Source organism: Garra rufa, chromosome 15 (genome assembly GCF_049309525.1).
Source record: "Garra rufa chromosome 15, GarRuf1.0, whole genome shotgun sequence".
Lineage (NCBI taxonomy): Eukaryota > Metazoa > Chordata > Actinopteri > Cypriniformes > Cyprinidae > Garra > Garra rufa.
Genome location: NC_133375.1, coordinates 28,824,717 through 28,847,234, shown reverse-complemented (window position 1 = coordinate 28,847,234; position 22,518 = coordinate 28,824,717). Strand labels below are relative to the sequence as shown.

General features: G+C 36.6%; 1 protein-coding gene across 2 annotated transcripts in view; it reads right to left on the bottom strand.

Annotated features, from left to right (window-relative positions):
* rgl1 (ral guanine nucleotide dissociation stimulator-like 1) overlaps positions 1 to 22,518 on the bottom strand; it is a 32,590-nt gene that overhangs the window by 4,129 nt on the left and 5,943 nt on the right. Inside the window, exons 1-16 of one of the 2 annotated variants that reach the window (XM_073818648.1) lie at positions 13,074 to 13,265; positions 9,254 to 9,364; positions 7,817 to 8,025; positions 4,861 to 4,935; positions 4,343 to 4,536; positions 4,102 to 4,226; positions 3,793 to 4,008; positions 3,356 to 3,459; positions 2,435 to 2,519; positions 2,083 to 2,172; positions 1,454 to 1,540; positions 1,217 to 1,249; positions 975 to 1,096; positions 796 to 885; positions 395 to 575; positions 57 to 302 (exon numbers count right to left, since the gene is read on the bottom strand). In XM_073818648.1, coding sequence (XP_073674749.1) covers positions 57 to 302; positions 395 to 575; positions 796 to 885; positions 975 to 1,096; positions 1,217 to 1,249; positions 1,454 to 1,540; positions 2,083 to 2,172; positions 2,435 to 2,519; positions 3,356 to 3,459; positions 3,793 to 4,008; positions 4,102 to 4,226; positions 4,343 to 4,536; positions 4,861 to 4,935; positions 7,817 to 8,025; positions 9,254 to 9,364; positions 13,074 to 13,118 — 2,013 coding nt within the window. In that variant the 5' untranslated portion in view covers positions 13,119 to 13,265. Of the gene's footprint in view, positions 1 to 56; positions 303 to 394; positions 576 to 795; positions 886 to 974; positions 1,097 to 1,216; positions 1,250 to 1,453; positions 1,541 to 2,082; positions 2,173 to 2,434; positions 2,520 to 3,355; positions 3,460 to 3,792; positions 4,009 to 4,101; positions 4,227 to 4,342; positions 4,537 to 4,860; positions 4,936 to 7,816; positions 8,026 to 9,253; positions 9,365 to 13,073; positions 13,266 to 22,518 lie in introns of those variants that run through there. The other variant, XM_073818647.1, reaches the window with a different exon arrangement.

Below are 22,518 nucleotides of genomic sequence, written 5' to 3'. Positions count from 1 at the left end.
AAGAGTAGATTGTACACACTCATAAACGTAAATTTAATAATATTCAACTCACTAACCATGATACTCTTGTAGAGGTTTCCGTTTCCCTGTTCAAGGCTTACTCGGATGATGCATGCATCCTGAGCTTGTGTGTTATATGCAGGCAGAAAACCAGGTGATGTGGGGGACATGGGCGTTAAGGAGATCGAGCGCCGGTGCATGCAGGGAGGTCCAGACAGTGTCGGGGAGGCCAGAGAAGCGCTGGTTGTAGAAGAGGAAGTGTCCATGGAGTGCAATGAGGTGCAGGAGGAAGAATCGGACAGCTACAGTAACCAAAACAGACATGCGTTTAATACATCTATATCTTAATACAATAGTATATTAATAATTATGTTATGATTTAAGATGTTTGTACCTTCTTCAGCTGAGTGTCTATAGAGTGTGTGGGTGTCATGCCTTCACTCTCAGAGGGACTAGAGTCACTGGAAGACACACTGACCGAGTCCATGCTCTCCCCAGAGCTGCCAGTAGGTGGCGATCGAGGACTTTCTCTCACAGGAGAGCTTGTGCTCGTGGCATCGGTTCCTAAGAAGAGTCTAGTGAGGTTGGAAAAACAAAAACAGACATTACATAAATTATTAGAATTTGTCTTCATCTTTAAATATGCATTACAATTCAAAAGATTTAGGTCAGTAAGACTGTTTAACTTTTTGGAGCATTAGCATAAATGACCTCAAAGCTAGCGCTGTCATTTTAATTTCATGGGATCATAAGAATAAAATATGATCGATTCAGACATGGTTTTAGGTCACTCACAGGCTTAATCTTTTCACCATACTCTTGCGGGGTTTTGGTGATGTTGGGCTGTTGTCTCCCAGTCCTTCAACTTCACATGACAGCGCATAACTGCAGGAAAATATTGGATCAATATTATTTTTAAGACTTACACAATACTTTGATGGAAAAAAGGCATGTAAAGTGAAAAATGTATGTACCTCTCCTCCTCTGAGTACTGAGGCTGACTTTTAAACCAGCGCAGAAATGCGGGATCAGGGGTCAGACAGTAACTATTGCACGCAGACTGCAGGAGCTTAATCTGAGCGATCACTTCAAACTCCTGCAAATAGAGATTTTGTTTAACATTCTCACAGATCTGACTGCCTATAGCCATGAATACCAGATTCAACAGATGTTTTGACTATAATAAAGACCAAATAATAAGGAATGTTGTACTTACTCTGCGCCGCTTTTCGAAATTAATCAGTCCTCCCTGTGAAGCACAGAAAGAGACTTTAACCCAGATTCTCAGTTCACTTTAAGTTTTGATTAAAGTTCTAGTGAAACAATCCAAAAGAAGGTCAAATAAACCTTGGTAATGAATACCTCATCGGTCTGGGAATGTTAGGTCAATAATAACATCAGAGATAATTCTTTATGAGGTTTTTTTCTTTTTCGTCGTGTGCATCTGACTCACCTCAACTTGGTCAGGCAGTGCTGTATCGAGCATGGTCAAATCTGTGAGAAATGTACCCAGGTATGGGATCGTCCCCTGCATGGCACCCTGGAGATGAAAAAGTTAGATATGTTTTTGTTAGCTTTAAGGTAACATGACACTTTTTATACACAATATTAAAAGGTTTGGTTCAACCAAAATGCGATCATTAATTATTCGACCTCATGTCATTCTAAACCAGTAACACTTCATCTTCAGAACACAAATTAAGATACTTCTGATGAAATCCGAGAGCTCTTTGACCCTCCATAGACAACAAGGGTCCTTCTACATTCAAGGTCCAAAAGGGTACCAAGAACATTGATAAAATAGTCCATGTGATATCAGTGGTTCAACTGTAATTTTATGAAGCTACGAGAATACGGACCATTTTGTTTATGGTACCTTTCTGGACCTTGAATGTGAAACGTGCTGTCTTTGGAGGGCCAGAGAGCTCTCGGATTTCATTAAAAATATCTTAATTTGTGTTCTAAAGATGAATGAAGGTCTTACAGGTTTGGAACAACATGAGGGTGGGTAATTAATGACTCCCTTTAACTGTTTTTTCTCAAATGAAGTACATACTGATGTTAGTTTTTTTACTAACTCACCATTTCTTTTTGTAACTGCAGTCTCTTTTGCGATCTTTTCTGGTGATCTTTGGCACAGCTGTCCAGACTGGCAAATTTTGAGGTGCCCTCCTGTGAAGATCAGAGAGATATCATTAGTTTTTGCAGGCTCAGGAAGAATTGGCAGAATTGTTTTTATTCTCTCAAGTTTCCTGTGTTAAATAGTTATATACTAAGAAATGCACTCATATTATACGTAAAAGCATTATCAAATTAGCCTAAAAAGTTTTTTTGATTCTACTTGGGCCTAGTTATTAGTGAATGGTAACTTAAATGCCTCTGTGCAAAGGAAAGACAAAAGAACTGAGACAGAGAGATGTGTGCATGAGCTCACCCTCATTAGCAGTTCCCTGCTTGTAAGGTAATTATTCTGGTCGGAGAAAATATCAGAAAGCTCTTCAAACATCTGCATGCTATCTCTAATGTAGCAGAGTGGAACAAAAACAGAGCATGCACATTCTTAATATTGTATAAAAAAAAAGTCATTACAGAACAACAACCATTTAAAAAACAAAAACAAACAAACACACACACATTAAGAGCCGGGGGTGAAAACTTTTTGAATTTAAAGATCAGGGTAAATTGAACTTTTTTTTTTTAGCAAACATGTAAATATCTTCTAAAGGGCAGTACTAATTGAAAAAATATGATATTTAGGCAAAATGCTCTTAATGCATCGTGTCTCCTTCTAAAGCTTCAGTGAGCGTTTGAACCTTCTGTAATAGTTGCATGAGTCCCTCAGTTGTCTTTAGTGTGAAAAGATGGATTTCAAAATCATACAGTCACTGTTGGAAAGGGTTCAAATAAAACAAAAATGCTGAAAAACCAAAGAATTTTTTTTTTTTTGAAGAACAGCAGGCAGTTTAACTGTTCAGGACAAACAAAGGACTCATGAACAACTATCACTAAACGAAACGAAAAAAAAAAGGTGTGGATCAGCTGTGGATCATTCAGATAACAAAACAGTTTTAAGAATCAAGTGTATGTAAACTTTTGAACAGGGTTATTTTTATCAACTGAACTATTATTTTCTCTTGGGGACTATATGTAAATGCCTTACATGTAAACGTCTGTGAAATATCTTATTTAGGTCAGTACTTAACAAAAAATAACATGCGTTTTGTATGATCCCACTTATTTTGCTAAAATATTTATTATTTTGCAGATTCTGCAAGGTGTATGTAAACTTTTGGCTTCAACTGTATATTGTTTGGAAATCAAGAATTGACAAAACTTGTTTATTGATAGAACTTACTTGGAAACAGAAGCCCACACTCTCTTCAGTCTGTAGATGGGGTTAGACTGCAGCGCCGACACCATGGCTCTCAGAGACGAGAAGTTCTTACGAATGCGACACTCCTGAAAACATGTTAATCCATGTTTACACATTTTCATGAACAAATAGGGCTAATGAGACTTTATCAGAAATCCTTTGGGAGGTTGAAAGTCATTATTATGTCTACTTTGGTTTATCTAGATCTCATCTAAAACAGTTATGTCTTACAATGACATAGATTAGGTGTCACTCTTTACCCAAGTGCTCTGAGAAAATTCCAGATCAACATCAGGCTTGCCAGGAAAATCACTCCACAGTAAAGTGCTGCAGATTGATTTAGTTCAAATAAGCCTGAGGTTGACAAGTTCAAACGTGAGCAAATCATAAATCATACTGGGAGGTGTGCGCATGTGTACCTGTGCAATGTCGATCCAGCGCTGGATGATGCGAGCACGCAATTGTGGGCGTATCTGTCGCTGACGGAGGATGGTGCTGACCACGCACGCTGTTACCGCATTAAACTGGGTGATGGTGGCACGGATGGTGGGCGCACTCTGTTTGCCATCCTTTTTATCTCGCTGAGACCAAATAGCACCCAGACAGTGATGAGGAACCACCTTCTTAAACAACAGCTGTGGAAGGAAGGAAATATTTCATAGCTTGAGCCAAAGAATGTGCAAAATAATAGTTCATGTCCTGATTTAATCTAGGTTTCTCTCTCTCACCGAATCCATATAAGTCAGCTGCTCTGCTACAAGGTCAACCTCAAAGGAGAAGAAATCCTCCTGCAAATCGATCTCAACTTCCTCATCTTCCCCAATGCAGAAAGGGTTGGTGTACTGAAAGCCTCCTGCAACAAAAAGACAGCAGGTGTTTTTGTATGCATAGGAAGAGAGAACAAACATGAATAGACAAGAAGTTAGATAGGATGGATAAAATTGTTAACAGTAAGCGGATATGACTTACCTTCAGTCTCATTCTCTAGGCTGGCCTGGACACGCAATTGTTCTAGCAGACTCTGAGCCCGGCGCATTGGCTCAGAGCCTGGCATGGCCTTCTGCAGGAAACCCAGCACACGATGCAAGCTCGGATATGATGGAGGTTCCTGGAAGTCCTCTGGACACTGATCCAACCAGGCTCTTAGAATAGAGGCCAAAGCACTTAAAAAAATAACACATAGATGTTTGTATAAACCAGAGAAAACCAGATGGCGCAAACTAGAAAGGAAATCTCTCATAGTACAATTTAGCAGAAATGCTGTGCTTCACAAAGCAACCAAACACCATCATTCATTAGTTCCCTTTTATTTTTAATTGCTTTCTAAGTCACACACACACACACACACACACACACACACACACACATACGTGCACACAATATCACAGAGTTTGACCTCTATTTTTAAGCTACCATGGAAATGAAACAACAAACGTGAGCTGCTCGGAAGTCAATGCAGATACAGTGGCACGTATAACCAGACTCACTTTCTTACAGCGCCTCTGCTCTCACCAGTCCGACACTGGTTACGGTCTCCTTCGCAATCCTCAAAACTACCATACCTGAGAAAGAACAGAGAAACAAACCTGTTAGCATGCAGACAAAGGTGACCTTGGACCACAAAATCAGTCTCAAGTAGCACGGGTATATTAGTAGCAATTAGGGCTGCACGATAGATCGTTTCAGCATCGTCATCGCGATGTACGCATGCGCGATAGTCACATCGTGGCAGTCACGATGCAGGGCAAAAAAAATTATGTGTGTCTGATTTAAAAATGTACTTTCTATATTTCTAAACTTTCTATTCACGGATCTATATTTGTCTAAAATAAAGTAATTAACTCATGTTTGAAGGTTCCTTAAAAACTACAATGCACACGTTGCTTCACCTACTTCATGCATGCAGTCTCTGCGTGCGCATGGCGAAATGAGCGCGGGACGGGAGAAAAGCGCCGAAATGGAAGATTTGGTCGCAAAAAGAAATGCAACGTCGGTCATATGGAAGTATTTTGGATACAAAAAGGATGCTGCTGACCAAAAACAGGTGCTTTGTTGGGAGTGCCTGGCAGTTGTTGCCACAACTCTCGGAAACACTACGAATTTAAGGGACCGTTCACATGTCACGCCTAATCAAATACAAAAAAAAAAAAAAACCTAAAAATGCGTGTAAAAACCGCTAGGCGCGCCGCTTTCTCCTTCTTTCCAAAGCCCTCTGTAACTTGAGCGTCTGCCGTTGCTAAGCAACCATGACCCGCGGAAGTTTCATTAAAGATAAATAAACAAAGATAAATGGATTTCCAAAACTAAAAATTGCTTGCAGTAGCTCTGCTGCTAAAAAATGTTATCCCTGTAACAGCTATGATCAGCTGTTCCTCCATCTTGGCTAAGCTTTTAATGTTTTTTGTGAAAGGAAGAAGCTGATTTCCATTTCATCAGGGTAAAAGCAACATTCATTATTAATTTCATATTAGAGCCTTGATTTGCCTGAATTGACAGTGAATAAGGTGAGTCAAACTGTTTATGAAACTACCCAAAATAAGCTTTAAAAAGTATTTTATTTCAGAGTTTTGATTATACTGTACTTTTACATTTTTTTTATTCTTTGAAAATGCTTACAAAATTACCGCAATTATTCTTGAATTATTATTTGATTTTTAAGCAGTTCAAAACAACCTGATGAACATAAATGAATTTGTACACATCGCAATATATATCGCAAGAAAAAAAATATATTGCAATGTAATTTTTTCCCAATATCGTGCAGCCCTAGTAGCAATAGCCAATAATACATTGTATGGGCCAAAAATTATAGATTTTTAAATGGCAAAAATCATTAGGATATTAAGTAAAGATCATGTGAAGATATTTTGTAAATTTTCTACTGTAAATATATCAAAACTTAATTTTTGATTAGTGATATGCATTGCTAAGAACTTCATTTGGACAACTTTAAAGGCGATTTTCTCAATATTTTGATATTTTTGCACCCTGTATCTTGACCAAATATCCTCCTATCCTAAGAAACTATACATCAATGGAAAGCTATTTCATTCAGCTTTCAGACAATTTATAAACCTCAATTTCGAAAACTTGACCCTTAAGATTGCTTTTGTTGTCCTGGGTCACAAAGGTAAAGGCAGTAACCACTGAAAAAGGACAATAAAACAAAACAAGCAATATAAAATCTAAACCATCAGGTATGAAAATAAAATAAAATAATTTTTAGTAATAAAGTAATACTTAAGATGCATTAAACTATTAAGTATAAAGCATAGATTCAGGGTTCCCACATTTTCAGAGAAATCACCCAAATTTTTCCATTATAAAATATCAGGTATTGAAATAAAGTACAGTACATAATGTTTTTAGATGTATTTAAACGGCATAGTCTAGTCCATACATCCAGGTTTCCCACATTTTAAGATAAATAAATGGCCATGATTTTCCCAGTCACTTGTGATGACTAGATATGAATTTTTAAAAATCAGTTTGTAATGATTGCTTTCACACAAAAAAATCCAGTAGAAGAAATACTTTAGAACTAACCATAACTAGAAAAAAATATTTTGACCATAGACCTTCTATGACCTTTTATTCACTTATTCACGACTTTCACACTTCAAAAATCACACTTTTGAAACTCCCTGGTATTTCTATGTTATCAAAGACTGCAATCCCTGTAGATCTGATATTTTGACCCACATCCAATTTTTTGCTTAACCTGTTTACATTAACACAATCTAACCGACTGTGTTCAGTTGGTGTCATTCTTTAGGGTTTATTAAACACACTTTGGTTAAAAATCATCCTTTTTACCTTGTTAAAATCAGCTCTGTTCATAGCAACCCGTTTCAGTGGATGCCTCTTTAAATGATAATGAGCTACTGCTTACTCCACCCCTTTCTTTCAGTTTTTTGTGTATTCGTTGGCACGTTACCATCAAAAACAAAACTAATCCACTGCATCCTCAGTGACTCTGAAAGTCAGTATTTTCTCTGTCGTGAGAAAATGAAGACTCTTTTGTTCACTTTTACATTCAAATACAAAACACCTGCATTGTTTTTGAGACATTGTGGTTGCTACAGCGCAGAAAAAAAAAAAAAGTGGACCGTGTACAATTGGCTAAGGGGACAGAGGGCAGAAATATACTAATACGGGACAATCTGTCAGCGTTTGTGGGTGGGGCCTGACATCAAAATGGCTTGATAATTGAGACTGTTTAAGATTTTTGAAGATAAAAAAAAAAAAAGAGTGAATGGATTTTTATCAGTGTAGGGTGGTTGTATTCACACACTGCTAAGACATATTTATAATGCAAACACCATTTATAAGTGAATTTTGCATCCGATGTCCCCTTTAATACCTCAAATACCAATATGGGGACTCTTCACTAAGCATACACACAAACATGAACATCGAAAACATGCACACAAGAGTACACACCTGTCAAGCAGCAACTCCAGTACACTCTGCGTAGTAGCAAAGGCCCTGTATGTGGAGAGGAAGATGCTGGTGTAGGTCAAGTCATTATCACCGAATGCTGTGAGGAGTGTCTCTACCAAGCGCTCCAGTGTCCCCGCCCGGATACTCCTGATCTTACATGTCTCAAGCTGGCTGACTGTGTGACCTGGGGGCAAGCGGTCACCCTCCGCCTGAAAGAGCAAAGGAAAATACTATGAGAGAAATATAAAAGGAGGTCAATTTTTAAACACACATTCAAGTAACGTGCAGAGGGAGAAAATCAGAAATAAACAGGGGCAGAAAAAGAAGTAGACCTTGGTGCTGCAAGCACGCTACAACAGGAAACTCTACAATCTGCTTTTAATCAGAGCAACCCTCCTCCTCCCTCTCTGAGACACGCTGGAAGGTCGGCAGACTTCTTAAAAATGCTTCATTAGTTGAAAAAAAAACTGTTCACACAAAAAACTGAGTGATTTGAAAGTAGGCCACAAAAAGGTGAATGTCAGTGAAACAGCAACACTAAATCTTCTAGAAAAAAAAAATAAAACGACTGAGTTGCAGTCGCTAAAACTAGGTCAAACATTAAGCACCATGACCTCTCTAAAAACAAACCTCTCTAAATGTGCTTTCTTTTAATTGCACTGTCAATCAAATGTCTGTGTTTAAATTTTTATAGCATGAACTTTAAAGCTTGTTTTTGAGATCATAAATGTCACATTTATGAAATGATTCAGGTGTTTTCACCCATTTAATGTAGAAACAGCTGCGATCCAACAAACTAAAGCCCTATGGAAATCACATCAGCTCATAAGTGCTTTGTTTTCTGATGTTGATTCAGAAGGGTGTTGACAATATGGAAAAAGTTATTCAAGGTTAAAGCAACAGATTATACTATATTCACCGCTGTAATTTCGGAACGGAGCCATAACAGCATGCCTTCATCAAATAACAATGTTGTATAAACCTTGAAACTCATGCAGCAAATTTTTTGGTTGAAAAATGCAACAGAGAGCAAATATTAATGTTTTCCTGTCACTAAAACACATAAGTAGTGAACACTGAGGAAAACATAAGATCTTCTTTTGTGTATAAGAAAGTAAGCCATTTAGTTTTGGAATGACACGAGTGTGATTAAACAGTCACAGGACTTTCATTTTTGAGTGAACTAACCCATTAACCAAGCTTTAACTTTTACAAAACAACTCTATATAAAGTTTTATGTGTTTTCTTGCGCCCATCCATGAAGACTAATGACCAGAACACTATGAGAACCCCACAACTAAATACATCCGTAAACTATAAAAAGCTTTACAAGGTCACCCTTAATATGCCCTACTGTCTGGCCGGCCCAGCATGGGCAGCCGAAGTGTTTCTTTAAATAAGAGTGGAAGTGCATTCAGATCAAAGGCCTCCTCTCACCCCCAGCCATCTTGCGCCTTTGTTAGCCGCCTGCTGGATTTGGACCCTCTTCAGCGTCACGTTGTATATGGCTCCTTCCTCAACCTCCTCTCCCCAGTCCTGCACAGAGCTCTGCAGAGGGAGAAAACAATCAGTGTTACTTCATTTGGAATGTCATGGCGTAAAACTGGGGAACAATATGTCTCAGTTCGGTATAAACAGGAACTCCGGCTTTAAATTTTAGTATCAAAAGACAGACATGATGGGGGTGAGTGGAGGAGAGAAAATGATAACTCATTTGGAGGAAGGAGACAGAGAGAGGGGGAGAGAGGAGAAATGAGATCAGAGCTGGCATGGAGTTTTAAAAAAATTGGCCTGAGAGCTTTTACAGATTCTTAAAAGTGAAAGATTTCTCTATCCAGCCTTGGAGTTCAAGAACCAAAGTGTAAACATACACACAATACAAACAATATAATGGGTGTCTGGGCGAGTGGAGCCTTTCAGGCTAGCATATCATTCATATTAAACTGTTAGACCAAAAATATCAATAAATTCTGCCTACTTTATAATATAAAAGGTAGAACTGTGACATACAAAACCCAGAACAGTCTTTCATATTCAAAATAAATCTATAACCTCCATTAAAGTCAAGATAAAATGGAAGTAGTGGAAAATCTTTTCTTCCTCATTGTGACGTACATCCGGGTAAAATTGATTACTCAATGGAAAAAGAGGAGGGCGGGATTTGGTTCTCCTCATCGGTTGTTAATTGTATGGCAGCAGATCTGAATGCGAACTTGCAGTTGATTGTAAAGATGACATTTTAATTGAATAAAAAATGTAAACAACAGACATTTTAAGAATTGCGAGGTTAATAAAAAGAAACACATGTTTACAATAAGATCAATAACATGTAGAAAATGCCAGCTTTAAGGATAAAAATTCTTAGAGTGCAAATAAATTAGAAAACGAGAATTCTATTTATTTATTTAGTTATTTTTTTTCTGTGCATACTTTAGAGACTGTGAGAAGACTTTAAATGAGTACAGATGTTTAGATGTTTAATAAACTGTTGCCTTCATGCACACTAAAAATGCACCTAAAGGAATTTGTGAAATATTGCTGTTTCACTAACGATGTCACCAGACTTTTTTCCAAAAAGTTTCCAGAAGTCTGGAAAAAGTCTGGCTTTACTGTGGCATCATGGACCTGCCCTTGAATTCTGTGAAAGTCAGAACTTTTTATTTCTATGAAAATTCATCCAAAGCCATGCTATATAGGCCATTTTACAAAACTGGTCCAAACTGCTTTTCCACAACCAAAAAAAAAAAAACACATTTAAAATGCATTTTACTATTCAAATTTTCAATGTTTACTAAGATCCTTCTATTATCTATTGAAACTCACAATAATATTATAAATATTAGTAAGCTTAATATATATACAGTCCTCATTTATTGGGTATTTTCAATTGGGAGGTGGCTGTCCCGAACTCTAACCCCTGAATTTCAACTTATAAACATTATATTAAAATAATTATTGAATTTTCCCATTGTTGTTTTTTTAAAAGTATCTTTTGATTCATTTAAAAAGTGAAATTCAAAAACAATATTTATTTTCTATTTTCTAAATGAAACTTTATGTAAAAAAAAAAATGTGTTCCACATTTTCATGTCACTACCAAAACAGTGTATGCTTTAGTTCATTGGCTGAGATTGATTTTAACTACACCCCTACATTTATAATCAGGAATTATTCACGTGTCCTTTTCTCTCATTGCAACAAGGTACGAGTAGATAGGCTCCATAATTTTTGAAGTAAATGTGCTCCAAAGTCTGAAAAATCTTTGTGTAATATTAAGCAGCGTCACTACCGAACACCTTTTGTTCTGCAATTAAACACTTTTTTGGGAGTTATTCCATAACGTTTACTTTTTATATGTGTACCACTGTTCAGAACTGTGCTGATTAACATCTTTGAAACAGGTTCAAAAGTATCTAAAATTGTTATTACCAAAACAGTCACAAACAAAACATTTGGTGGAGTTTCTGTAGTGACATATTTGTTTTTTTGGGTGTGATTCCATCATTTTGTCACAACTAAAACATGTCATCATTGTTTTGGTAGTGACAAAAGGGAACACATAATCCTTTATTTGTGGAAAACAAATTTTAGTTTTAGTAGTGTTTGTGATGTGGTCACTAATGTCACTACCGAAAATGTGCAGTCACTGCCAAAACATGGGATGTTTTGTCAAAATTAAAGTATACTAAATTATCAACTAAGATGTTACGATAGTTTTTGGTTCAATGCATATTCAAACTAATGAATCCTTAACTTTAAAATCAGTATGATCAACTTTTTGCCATTTGCAAAGAAAAAAATTGATTCAAAATACAACAAATCTCATAAATTACACTTGAAATATTGTGAAAAATGTAATTGTTATGGATTTACCTCTGAAAAAAAAAAATAGCAAAAAAAAAATAATAATTAAAATGCAGATGTAAGCAAACTCCTAAGAGGTCAATAATAACCCTTCTAATCAAATTATTACCGTGTTTCGAAAATACAATATGAGAATTAACTGCGCAATTACTAGAAATGTCCATCTTAGATATTATACAATTTGCATACATACAAGACGTTTCCAACTCTGACTTTGGACCAATTTTGTAGACCATTGGGCCATTTCTAATAGTACATATCTGTGCATTACTTTCAAAGCCATCAACCCTGACATTAGAAACATCTCCCTACTGAGCTTTTTCCCTATTGCAGCAAATCCAGACTACGTCTGCACTTTTATGCGCCTGAAAGAGTTACTGTCCCTGGAAATGAAGTGGATCGGTCTGTCTGTATTTCCCGGGCCGTTTCCTGTACAGTGCATTCAGAGAAAAACTCAGCTGGATGAGTCATCCAGGCCGCACTCAAAAACAATGGTAGGAGGTCTCCACACCCGCTGCCCGGACCCTGTCGTGTCCACAATCTATGCACTGTGCTGCCCCTTTGTACTGGAAGAAATGTTTTCCAAAGCGGCTTTTAAAGCCTGCTCAGCGGTCCAGCGGCATAGGCAGTTATTAGAGAGGGTGGGGCTACACATGAGGAAACAAAATAGTTTTTCTCTGAAATAAAAAAGCGGAGTTCTAGTATTGGGGTCACATGCGATTGAGGTAAGGTTTATTAGCTTTAATTATCAGGTTTATCCAGTTAATTCTATTGTATTATGAACTGGTATTATTAGTTTTATCAATGGCTTTTTCTTATTATTTTATTTATTACTTAATTTTATTAACATTTATTGCTAGAGCAATGCCAATTCCATTGGTTCTACACTTAGAAAACACAAAAACTGATGAAAAATACTACTGTAAAGCATCTGTCCAATATGTAAGTGTAATAAATATCTGATAAAAATAATAATGCAAATATGTAGTTAACAAGTATAGAACTTAGTCAATTAAAATGGACTATGAGAATCTATGTGGCCAAGTTAAACACCATAATTTTAACAATAATGAAAGCCCTGTAAAACATTGCAACAAATTGACTTAAAAAGCTGTGGGACAGTTGAGGACTCTGTTTAGGTCCCTAAAATCCTCTAAACAAACAATGAAAGAATGCTGCCCATGTTATCATCCCAAACAGAGGAGTGCGAGATATTACTGCAGTAAAATGTAATTTAACAACATTATTTATATTCCCCACGACCCCCTCCCCTTCTAAACTCTTCTTTATCCTCCCTACTAAGCTTTCTTCCCCCCCTCCCTCTTCTGTCTTTCCCCCTAGAAAGCCGCAAAATCAACAATGTGCAGGGGGCAAACGAACCGCAACTTCTTACCATTTTAGCTTTCCAAGCGAATTTCATGGTGAGGGCCTCTCTCATCGTCCGGTAGCGGCATTAGAACACAGCCCAAGTCCAGCGAGAAAGGGTAAAATGTTTTCAAGTATAGTACGCCGAGCTTATCCTGTGTGAATTGTCCTCCTCCAGCGCACACACACAGCCCGTCACGGATCTCTGGAGTCTCAAGCTGCTCCGCTCCCTCCCTCTGGCTCTGCAGTCCACCCCCGCTAGTGAATGACACAACTCCGCCCACTGCACTCTCTCTCTCCCTCCCTCCCGCTTTAGTAGTTTGCTTTCTATTCCTTTTTATTTTGGAATGCTGCGTACATTTTTTAAATAACTTTTGTACACCATCATAGATTAGCACTGAACATCAACATTAGCACTGAAGAAACTTAATAAACGCACGAGAACAGACAGTGCAGGCGAAAATGAAAAAGTAAAATCCGATTTTAGGTACACAAATAATTTTTTTCTGAATGCATGTTATTGAATCAAGTCCCCAACCTACACTAGCAGTCAAAGGTTTTTGAACAGTATTTTTAATGTTTTGTAAAGAAGTCTCTTTTGCTCACCAAGCCTGCATTTATTTGATCCAAAGTACAGCAAAAGCTGTAAAATTTTGAAATATTTTTCCTATTTAAAATAACTGTTTTCTATTTGAAGATATTTTAAAATGTAATTTATTTCTGTGATTTCAAAGCTTAATTTTTAGCATCATTACTCAGTCACGTGATTCTTCAGAAATCATTCTAATATTCTGATTTGCCACTCAAGAAACATTTATTATTATTATTATTATTATGTTGAAAACAGCTTAGTAGAATGTTTTCAGGTTTTTTGATGAATAGAAATAAAAATGGAAATCTTTTGTAACATTATAAATGACTTTATCATCACTTTTGATTAATTTAAAGCATCCTTGCTAAATAAAAGTAGGCCTATTAATTTTTATAATTTCTCCCCCTTAAAAAAAAACTATACTGACTCCTAGATTTTGAATGGTATAGTGTATAATGTTACAAAAGCCTTTTATATTTCAGATAAATGCTGATCTTTGGATCTTTCTATTCATCAAAGAATCCTGAAAAACTGTTTTAAATATTGATAATAATAAATGTTCCTTGAACAGTAAATCAGCATATTAGAATGATTTCTGAAGGATCATTTGACACTGAAGACTAGAGTAATGATGCTGATCATAAATTACATTCCAAAACATATTCAAACATAAAAAAGTTATTTTAAATAGTAAAAAATATTTCACAATATTACTGATTTTGCTGTATTTTGGATAATTTAAATGCAGGCTTGGTGAGCAGAAGAGAATTCTTTAAAAATTATTTTAAAATCTTCCTGTTCAAAAACATTTGACTGGCAGTGTACATTTTTTCATTTTTCCGTAATCTGTTTCACTTGGATCTATGTCACAAAAAAAAAAAAAAAAACGACCTGTTGCTACTTCCATTACGTCACAACTTTAAATGCCTCAAGATGGAAAGATTCTAAAACGATTGGATGACAAGAGACAATGTGAGGAAGGCTGACGCTGTAGTTGATTGTCTGGATGAAGGGATTTTCCATTATGTCCCTTATATCCAGGACGTCTGGCTTTTCATTTGTTTAAACCCAGTGGAGACAAGGTTGAAACTAGCAGGTGTCACTGGCTATTCATTCTCACACACACACACACACACACACACACACACACACACACACACACACACACACACACACACACACACACACACACACACACACACACACACACACACACACACACACATGTTGGGTTTACATGTTTTATGGGGACATTCCATAGGCGTAATGGTTTTTATACTGTACAGACCGTATTTTCTATCGCCCTAACCCTACACCTAAACCTAGCCCTCACAGGAGATTGTGCACACTTTTACTTCATCAAAAAAACTCATTGTGCATGATTTATAAGCCTGTTTCCTCATGGGGACCTGAGAAATGTCCCCACAAGGTCAAAATTTACTGGTATTCCTATCCTTGTGGGGACATTTGGTCCCCACAACGTGATGAATACCAGGTACACACACACACACACACACACACACACACACACACACACAAACACACACCTCTGATCTCATACACAGCTATAGCCCTAGGAAATAGATAGACATAGTGTGTATCTATATGCACAACCACCACTGCAGCAGTAGTGATGCCAATCTGTAAAGGAAACAAACTGTATCATTTGATTACATTCAAGGTGTGGGAACTGAAACTATATTGACTGACCACTAAATCTGCACAAACACAACCTGTTTAAGCAATAGTACAACAAAATTTTGTTTTTATATAAGAACTTTGTCCTTTTGTATGATTTAGACCAGCTATTTAACTCAAAAAGGTTTTTTTCTACCACAGATTCAAAAATTTTACACTATGTCGGCAATTTTCATTCTTCTATGGAAGCCTGTTTCCACCACTAAATAAAAAAGATCAAAAGCTAATTGTGACTTCTTATCTCACAATTCAGACTTTTTTCTTGCAATTGTGTGATATAAACCCAAAATTGCGAGTTATAAATTCACAATTGCGAGATATAAACTTGAAATTGCTAGAAAAAAGTCAGAATTACGAGATTATATCTTGCAATTCTGATTTAATTTCTTGCAATTTCAAGTTTATGTCACTCAGTTATAAATTGTGATATATAAATGTGCAATACTGAGAAAATATCAGTGTTTTTTCCCTGAGCAATAATACTAAGAAAAAAAAAAGTCAGAATTGCGAGTTTGTATCTTTAGCTTTATTTCTAGAGTTTATATCCCACAATTCTAACATTTTAACTCACAATTTCGAGTTTATATCTTGCAATTCTGACTTTATTACTCGCAATTGTGTGATATAAACTCAAAATTGTGGGTTATATAAACTTGCAATTCTGAGAAAATATCAGTGTTTTTTCCTTGAGGAAAATATTCTGAGAAAAAAAGTCAGAATGGCAAGTTTATATCTCGCAATTCTGACTTTTTTGTATCACAATTCTGACTTTTTAACTTACAATTTTGAGTTTATATCTTGCAATTCTGACTTTATAATTCTGAGTTTATATCACTCAATTCTGAGAAAAAAAAATCTGAATTGCAATTTAAGTCAGAATTGTTAGAAAATCCCACTTTTTTCCCTGACAAAAAAAGTAAGAATTGTGAGATACAAACATGCAATTCTGAGAAAAAAAAGGCAGAATCGCGAGATATGACTTTATTTCTAGCAATTTCAAGTTTATATCTTGCAATTCTGACTTTATTACTTGCAATTGCAATATTATACAATTCTGAAAAAAAGTCAAAATTGTCAATTTTTTTTAGATAAAAAGTCCCAATTACTTTTTTTCATTAAGTTTTTTAATGTTTTTTATTAAGTGGCAGAAACAGGCTTCCATAAAAGAGTGTTTTAAGTAAATTTAAGTGCATCAAGATGTCTCACACCAGGTTTGACCACTGTTATGGTACTTCCATAAAAATTTTTTGGTCATTTTTTCAAACTTAACAGCCTCTGGACACCATTTAGTTTCATTGTATGGAAAAGACCAGTGTAAACATATGGCCTAACATCACAGTTTGTGCTCTGTGGGGGGGAAAAATCATACAGGTTTAGTAAAACAAAAAAATATATTTTGGGTGATCTATCCTTATAGACACATACAGAGAAAAATATCTAATTTGTTTAGTTTTTCTGGTGTTTAGTTTCAGGTGGGGAGGCACAGGGGGTGGGCTTAGGAAACAAGCTTAGCGGGAATCTTAGGGAGCGTGTTTAGACCCCTAGGGAGGCTGAGGATATCTGTCCTGTCGACACCAATAGAGACATACTGGATCTAAACCTCCCTAGAGTACAATCGCAGTCTCCAGTCAGTCTCTCCTCCTGCGGTGGACTCACACACACAAATACACGTAAACACACACAAGTAAACACACACGCACAGGGCCTGTGAAGCTATGGAGCACATCGACATGAGTAACGAGAGTGCTGTTATTGCACCACTGTGGGGGGAAAAGCACACATTCCAGGAAATCTCCCACTTCCTGTCTGCAGCCTCCCAACTCTGTGTGCCTGTCGTCATTGTACCTGACCGGCGAGCCAGCTATCATGTCTACACTGCCAAAGGCGCTTGCAAAAACCTGAGGGATAACGAAATTGCGGGTCTAGTCCATTCTGTGTATGTATGGGAGATTTACGGTTCAATCTCGGGCTGCTGTGTTGTGCGAGCGTCACCAGAAGAGTTATAAGCTGAGCTGACGCAAACAGAGAAAGCTAGAGCTAGAGGGCGCTGGGAGGGAACCATTCAAGATGGCGTATCTGTCTGTGTTATGACGTGCCAGGCAACACAAGTTCTTCCTGGAAGTTGTTTGATAAAAAAGTTCAATATTATCTTTAATCGGAGTCACAGAGTCATTCTCAAGAATCTACGGCCCCTTGTTGCCAAGACATTGCAGTATAATTTTCAATATGCTGTTTGCTTTCTTTTTAAATCAATTTTACACAAAACCAACACTGAAACCCTGCAACTGCAGGTTATTCAGATGAAGACCAAAGGGATCAGACTTTCAGCCAATGCAAGAAAACCATTCGAAATCTCTGATTTCTTGAATAGAAATTATATTGAGATTCTCAATGGGGAATTGGTTAAACACTGCAGCTGGAATTGCTTGCCAGTTCAGTGCTAAACAGTGTAAGGATTGGTCTTAGCATATTTAAGAGAAGTCGGACTAAAAGCGTACTCTGCCAGGTGTAACCCTCTAAAATTAGGGGTTCAAGCACGTAGCGCTGAAACCCTATTTTAATTGTTAGAGTGGCCAAGGATGAGCAATCTCCACATAAAACTGATTGAGCAGACTAAACCGTAAGTCGTAGAGACTTTAAAACTTGGAGGGAAGGTAGTACTGTAGCCTGACGGGGGCGCTACAGCGATCAAAAGTACGAAATCGCTCATAACTCCTAAAGGGTTCGTCGCAGGATCCATTCATCCCTCACTCTGGCAAAATTTTCAGGTATTTTGGACTTTTTGAAAAATCTACTTTTGCAAATTAGTCCTAGGTTTAAAAACCTTGAACTTTCGACCCTCTGTAGCAAAGGGACGCCAAAATGTTTGAAAGGGGCAGGGCTGCTTTGACTAAAATGGCTGTAACTTTTAAATGGAATGAGATATCTTTGCCAAACTCACAATGCATATGTAAGAGCTCAATCTGAGGTCACATGAAAAAAGTGTTCCTATAAGAACGGCCATAACTATGCAACCGTTTGTCCTATCGACGTGAAAATTGGTACACGCGGTCTTGGTCCAAATTGCCACAGGTGCTCAAAGTTCATTGGCCAGTGGCAGCCAAGTTTTTTTAAAAATGCAAAAAACATGGCTGCCACTGACCAATGAACTTTTAGCACCTATTAGACAAGTTAAACAGAGGTTGATCAGAGCGAAACTCGGTGGGCCTGTTTGACTCACGGACACTGGGGGGCAATACACATTTTTCAAGAGTGGAAATGATTATATATTGTGTGGTTTTTCACACATATGCATATCATACAATAGACCTCCTTTTTCCAAATGACTTAGCCACTAGAACCACTGCTGTCAATCAAATCGTTTGTTAAATGATTGAGAAAAAAAACTACTTTTGTGAAAAAGTCCTAGGTTCTTCGCTCAATCTGGAATAAAACACTGCTGTGCAATTTTCTGGACTCTCTAGGTCAGTAATTATCAAAACAAATGTTGAAATTTACCCTTTGGGAAGGTATAACAGGGTTGTTTACAAAAGGGGCCAGTCCAAAAATCCCCAAAAGCCTATAACGCCTAAAGGAAAACTCAAAACTTCACAAAACCTGGTGAGCACATGCAACAGGTGATTATAAACAAGCATGCACTATTTTAGGAAGATCTGACCACAGCTGGCGCTATAATTGTCATAAACATTAAAAAAACATCATATTTCTATGGCAAATAACCTCTTGCTTTTTAAATCATTGATTTAGGTGGTTACAGACTTGCTTAATAATATGTAATGTCTTTTTTGCTTAAATGGCTTAAAGTGCTTGCAGATACATTTTTAGTTGTAATCCTCTTTTGTGCACAGTGGTTACTGTTCTCTAATTTTGATCCCTGTGTTTTTCACAAAATAATGTTTTTTGTCGAACTTCTATGGTATTTTGTAAAGCATATTAGTAGAACAGTGGTATGCCGACAACTAATATTCTTACAAATTTTGAGTGATGAAGATTAACAATATATATTTTTTTAATTTATAGATTGTTCTCTAATTTTGATTTCCACTGTAACCAAATGTTGTGAATAAAGTGCTTAAAATGTGTATAAAAATGCAGTATGCAAGTATACATTCTAAACAGAACAAAAAAAAAATCCATTTCTCTATTTTCATTAATTTCTCCATTTCCCCTTTCATGAGTGAGCTGTTTTCTTTTCCGCCTTATCGACACCACTTAATATCACCATAACATTACTGTAATTAACTGAGAGGGATGAATGAAGAACTGAAAGTTCTTGAGTGGCTCCTGGGGTTTTCAGATGAAAGAAAACTGAAAGAAAACAAAAGACAAGAGCAGCATCTTCCCCACTGAGCACCATCAGAAGCACAGCCTAACTGTGCCACAATGGAAACTCTGTCATTGTGAAATATGTGGTCAAAACATCTGTTAGCATCAAATAGCTGGAACTGTGAAGGACTCTCAAAGAAACACACTTCCCAGAATATTAAGAGAAGGAATGCAGGAAAGAAGGAGAGAAAGTGTGATTGTTTATGTACCTCAATATCTTTTAACATGCCCAGTAGAGGGCAGCGTGACACGATTCTGCTCAGTGTCTGCAACGTCAGCATAGGACAGAATGAACAATAACTTTATAGCTAAGAGTTTTATTGTTAAGAGTTATGATCTGCTCCAAATGGCAGTTTGAGTGTTTTACACTGAAACGAAGAAACATGTCACTCTCTCTTTTGTTAGTTATTCAATATCGCCCAAATTTACCACAATGTTTTTCTAGATTTATGTGAAGCATCTGTGTCATCTGGTTATTAATTAGTAACCATTCACCAATAAAAAATACAATACAACATATTGTGCAAACTTAACCATACTCAGCTGAAAATGAAAGACTCCTGAAAAACAAAATCCGTTTTTCCAGAGGCCTGTCCTGTGTTTAGAGTATCATAATAACAGAACCTGACAGGAACTGTGGCAGACTGATTATACAGTCAGCATTAAGATTATCATAATCATTCAAGTATGGGTTTAATACGTTCAGTGATTGGTCAAAAACAAGGAAAATCCTGGAAGGCATCCTTTGATTACTAATATGGTGGCCAGTTGTTTGTGGGGAGTTGAGTAGGTGTTGTTAATCTTTCCCTCTGACCTGGAGCTAATAGGCTTTAATTAGCCAGTGTGGTTAGTCTGGTTTGGACCCCCATGTTAGAAAAACCATCTGCCACCATAATCATAAACAGATGGATCGATGGAAAGATGGCTGGATAGATAGATAGTCTGTCTGACTGTGATTCTGCTGATTCTATCTGCTAGGAGTGTTTGCTAATCAGATAAATAACTTCAGACAGTTAAGTAACTTCATCACTGGGCCTGATCCTGTCTGCTTGAGTTTCTAAACCTCCATCCATCCCTTCATTTTGCCTCTCCTTCCTCTCTGACAGAGGGGGCAGTAAGCCAGGCCACATGACAGGGATCAGGCCAGCCGGGGGGAGAAAGAGGGAATGAATGGGGGGCTGTAGGAGGGAGCTGTTGTTTTTTGCTGTGTGAGGCTAAGAGGACCGTGTGCGTGTGTTTGTGTAACTGCTGCAGTGACCTGAGTGGCTCCACACCTGTCATCTACCACAGCTAAGATGATTCACAGACCTCCCAGAACGAGCGTTTACCAGCACAATCTCTTTACAGTACCTCGAATACACACACATGCCATTCCTTGCACACTTGTTTTCTCCATTATGCCATACGCACTGGTCTACCCTGTATAACCTCTTGTTTTATACATGTGGGGTATGAATTTTCTGCCCCAGTTGAGTGATTTGCCATCTTTGGACTTTGGCCTGAAGCGTCATACTGTCAGATTGAGGGTGAGAGCAGTCATATTAGCAGCTTTAATAACTTGTTCCATTATCATACACTCATTGAACCAAACTCCACCGTGGAAGTTCAATAGTGCAGTCATGCAGACTAACATGCCTATGGAGAATGCCATCCATGTATTTTGCTACTACAATACTTAAAGAGCATGCAATATTAGGAAAAGCCATCTATTTATGCAACTGTTCAAATGTTTTGGGTCAGTAAGTTTTTTTTAATACTTCAAAATATATAAACTTTCAAATAAATGTTCTTTTGAACTTTAATAAAATTGCATCATGGTTTTGACAAAATAATATTCAGCACAACTGTTTTCAACCTTGATAATAGAAATGTTTTTTGAACATCAAATCAACATATTAGAATTAGGGGTCGACCGATATATGTTTTTCAGGGCCAATTACAATACCAATTATTACAGAGAAATTAAAATTAAAATTAATGATAAGAAAATGAAGAATAACAAGGGCTGTGACAAAAACTTTCTTTAAACGCCTTTAAATTTTATCGATTTTAAAAATGACTGATACCGATAACCATTAAAATGCTTAATATCGGCACCGATAATCAGATTTTTTTTTTTTATAAAAATGAAAATTAATGTCAAAATTACGAATAACAAGGGCTCTGACAAAACTTTCTTTAAATGCTTTTAAATTATTTAATTTCTTTCAATACTTTTATCTGCAAATCAGTTTTAAAAATTACTGATACCAATAACCATAAAAATGCTTATTATCGGCACAGATAATCAGATTTTCTTTTTTTTTTATAAAAATGAAAATTAATGTCAAAATTACGAATAACAAGGGCTCTGACAAAACTTTCTTTAAATACTTTTAAATTATTTAATATCTTTCAATACTTTTATCTGCAAATCAGTTTTAAAAATTACTGATACCAATAACCATAAAAATGCTTATTATCGGCACAGATAATCAGATATTTTGTGTGTAAAAAATAAAATTAATATCAGAATTAAGAATTACATGGGCTTTGACAAAAACTTTCTTTAAATGCTTTGAAATGATTTTATCAGCAAATCGGTTTTGAAAATGATGATACGGATAACCATAAAACTGCTTAATATCGGCACCAGTAATCTGATATTTTTGGTGTAAAAATGAAAATTAATGTCAAAATTATGAATAACAAGGGCTTTTAAATGATTTTATAGGAAAATCGGTTTTGAAAATGACCAATACCAATAAAAGTGCTTAATATCGGCACAGATAATTGGATATTTTTGGTGTTAATTAAAAATGAATGTCAAAATTAAGAATAACAAAGGCTCTGACTTTCTTTAAATATTAAATCATTT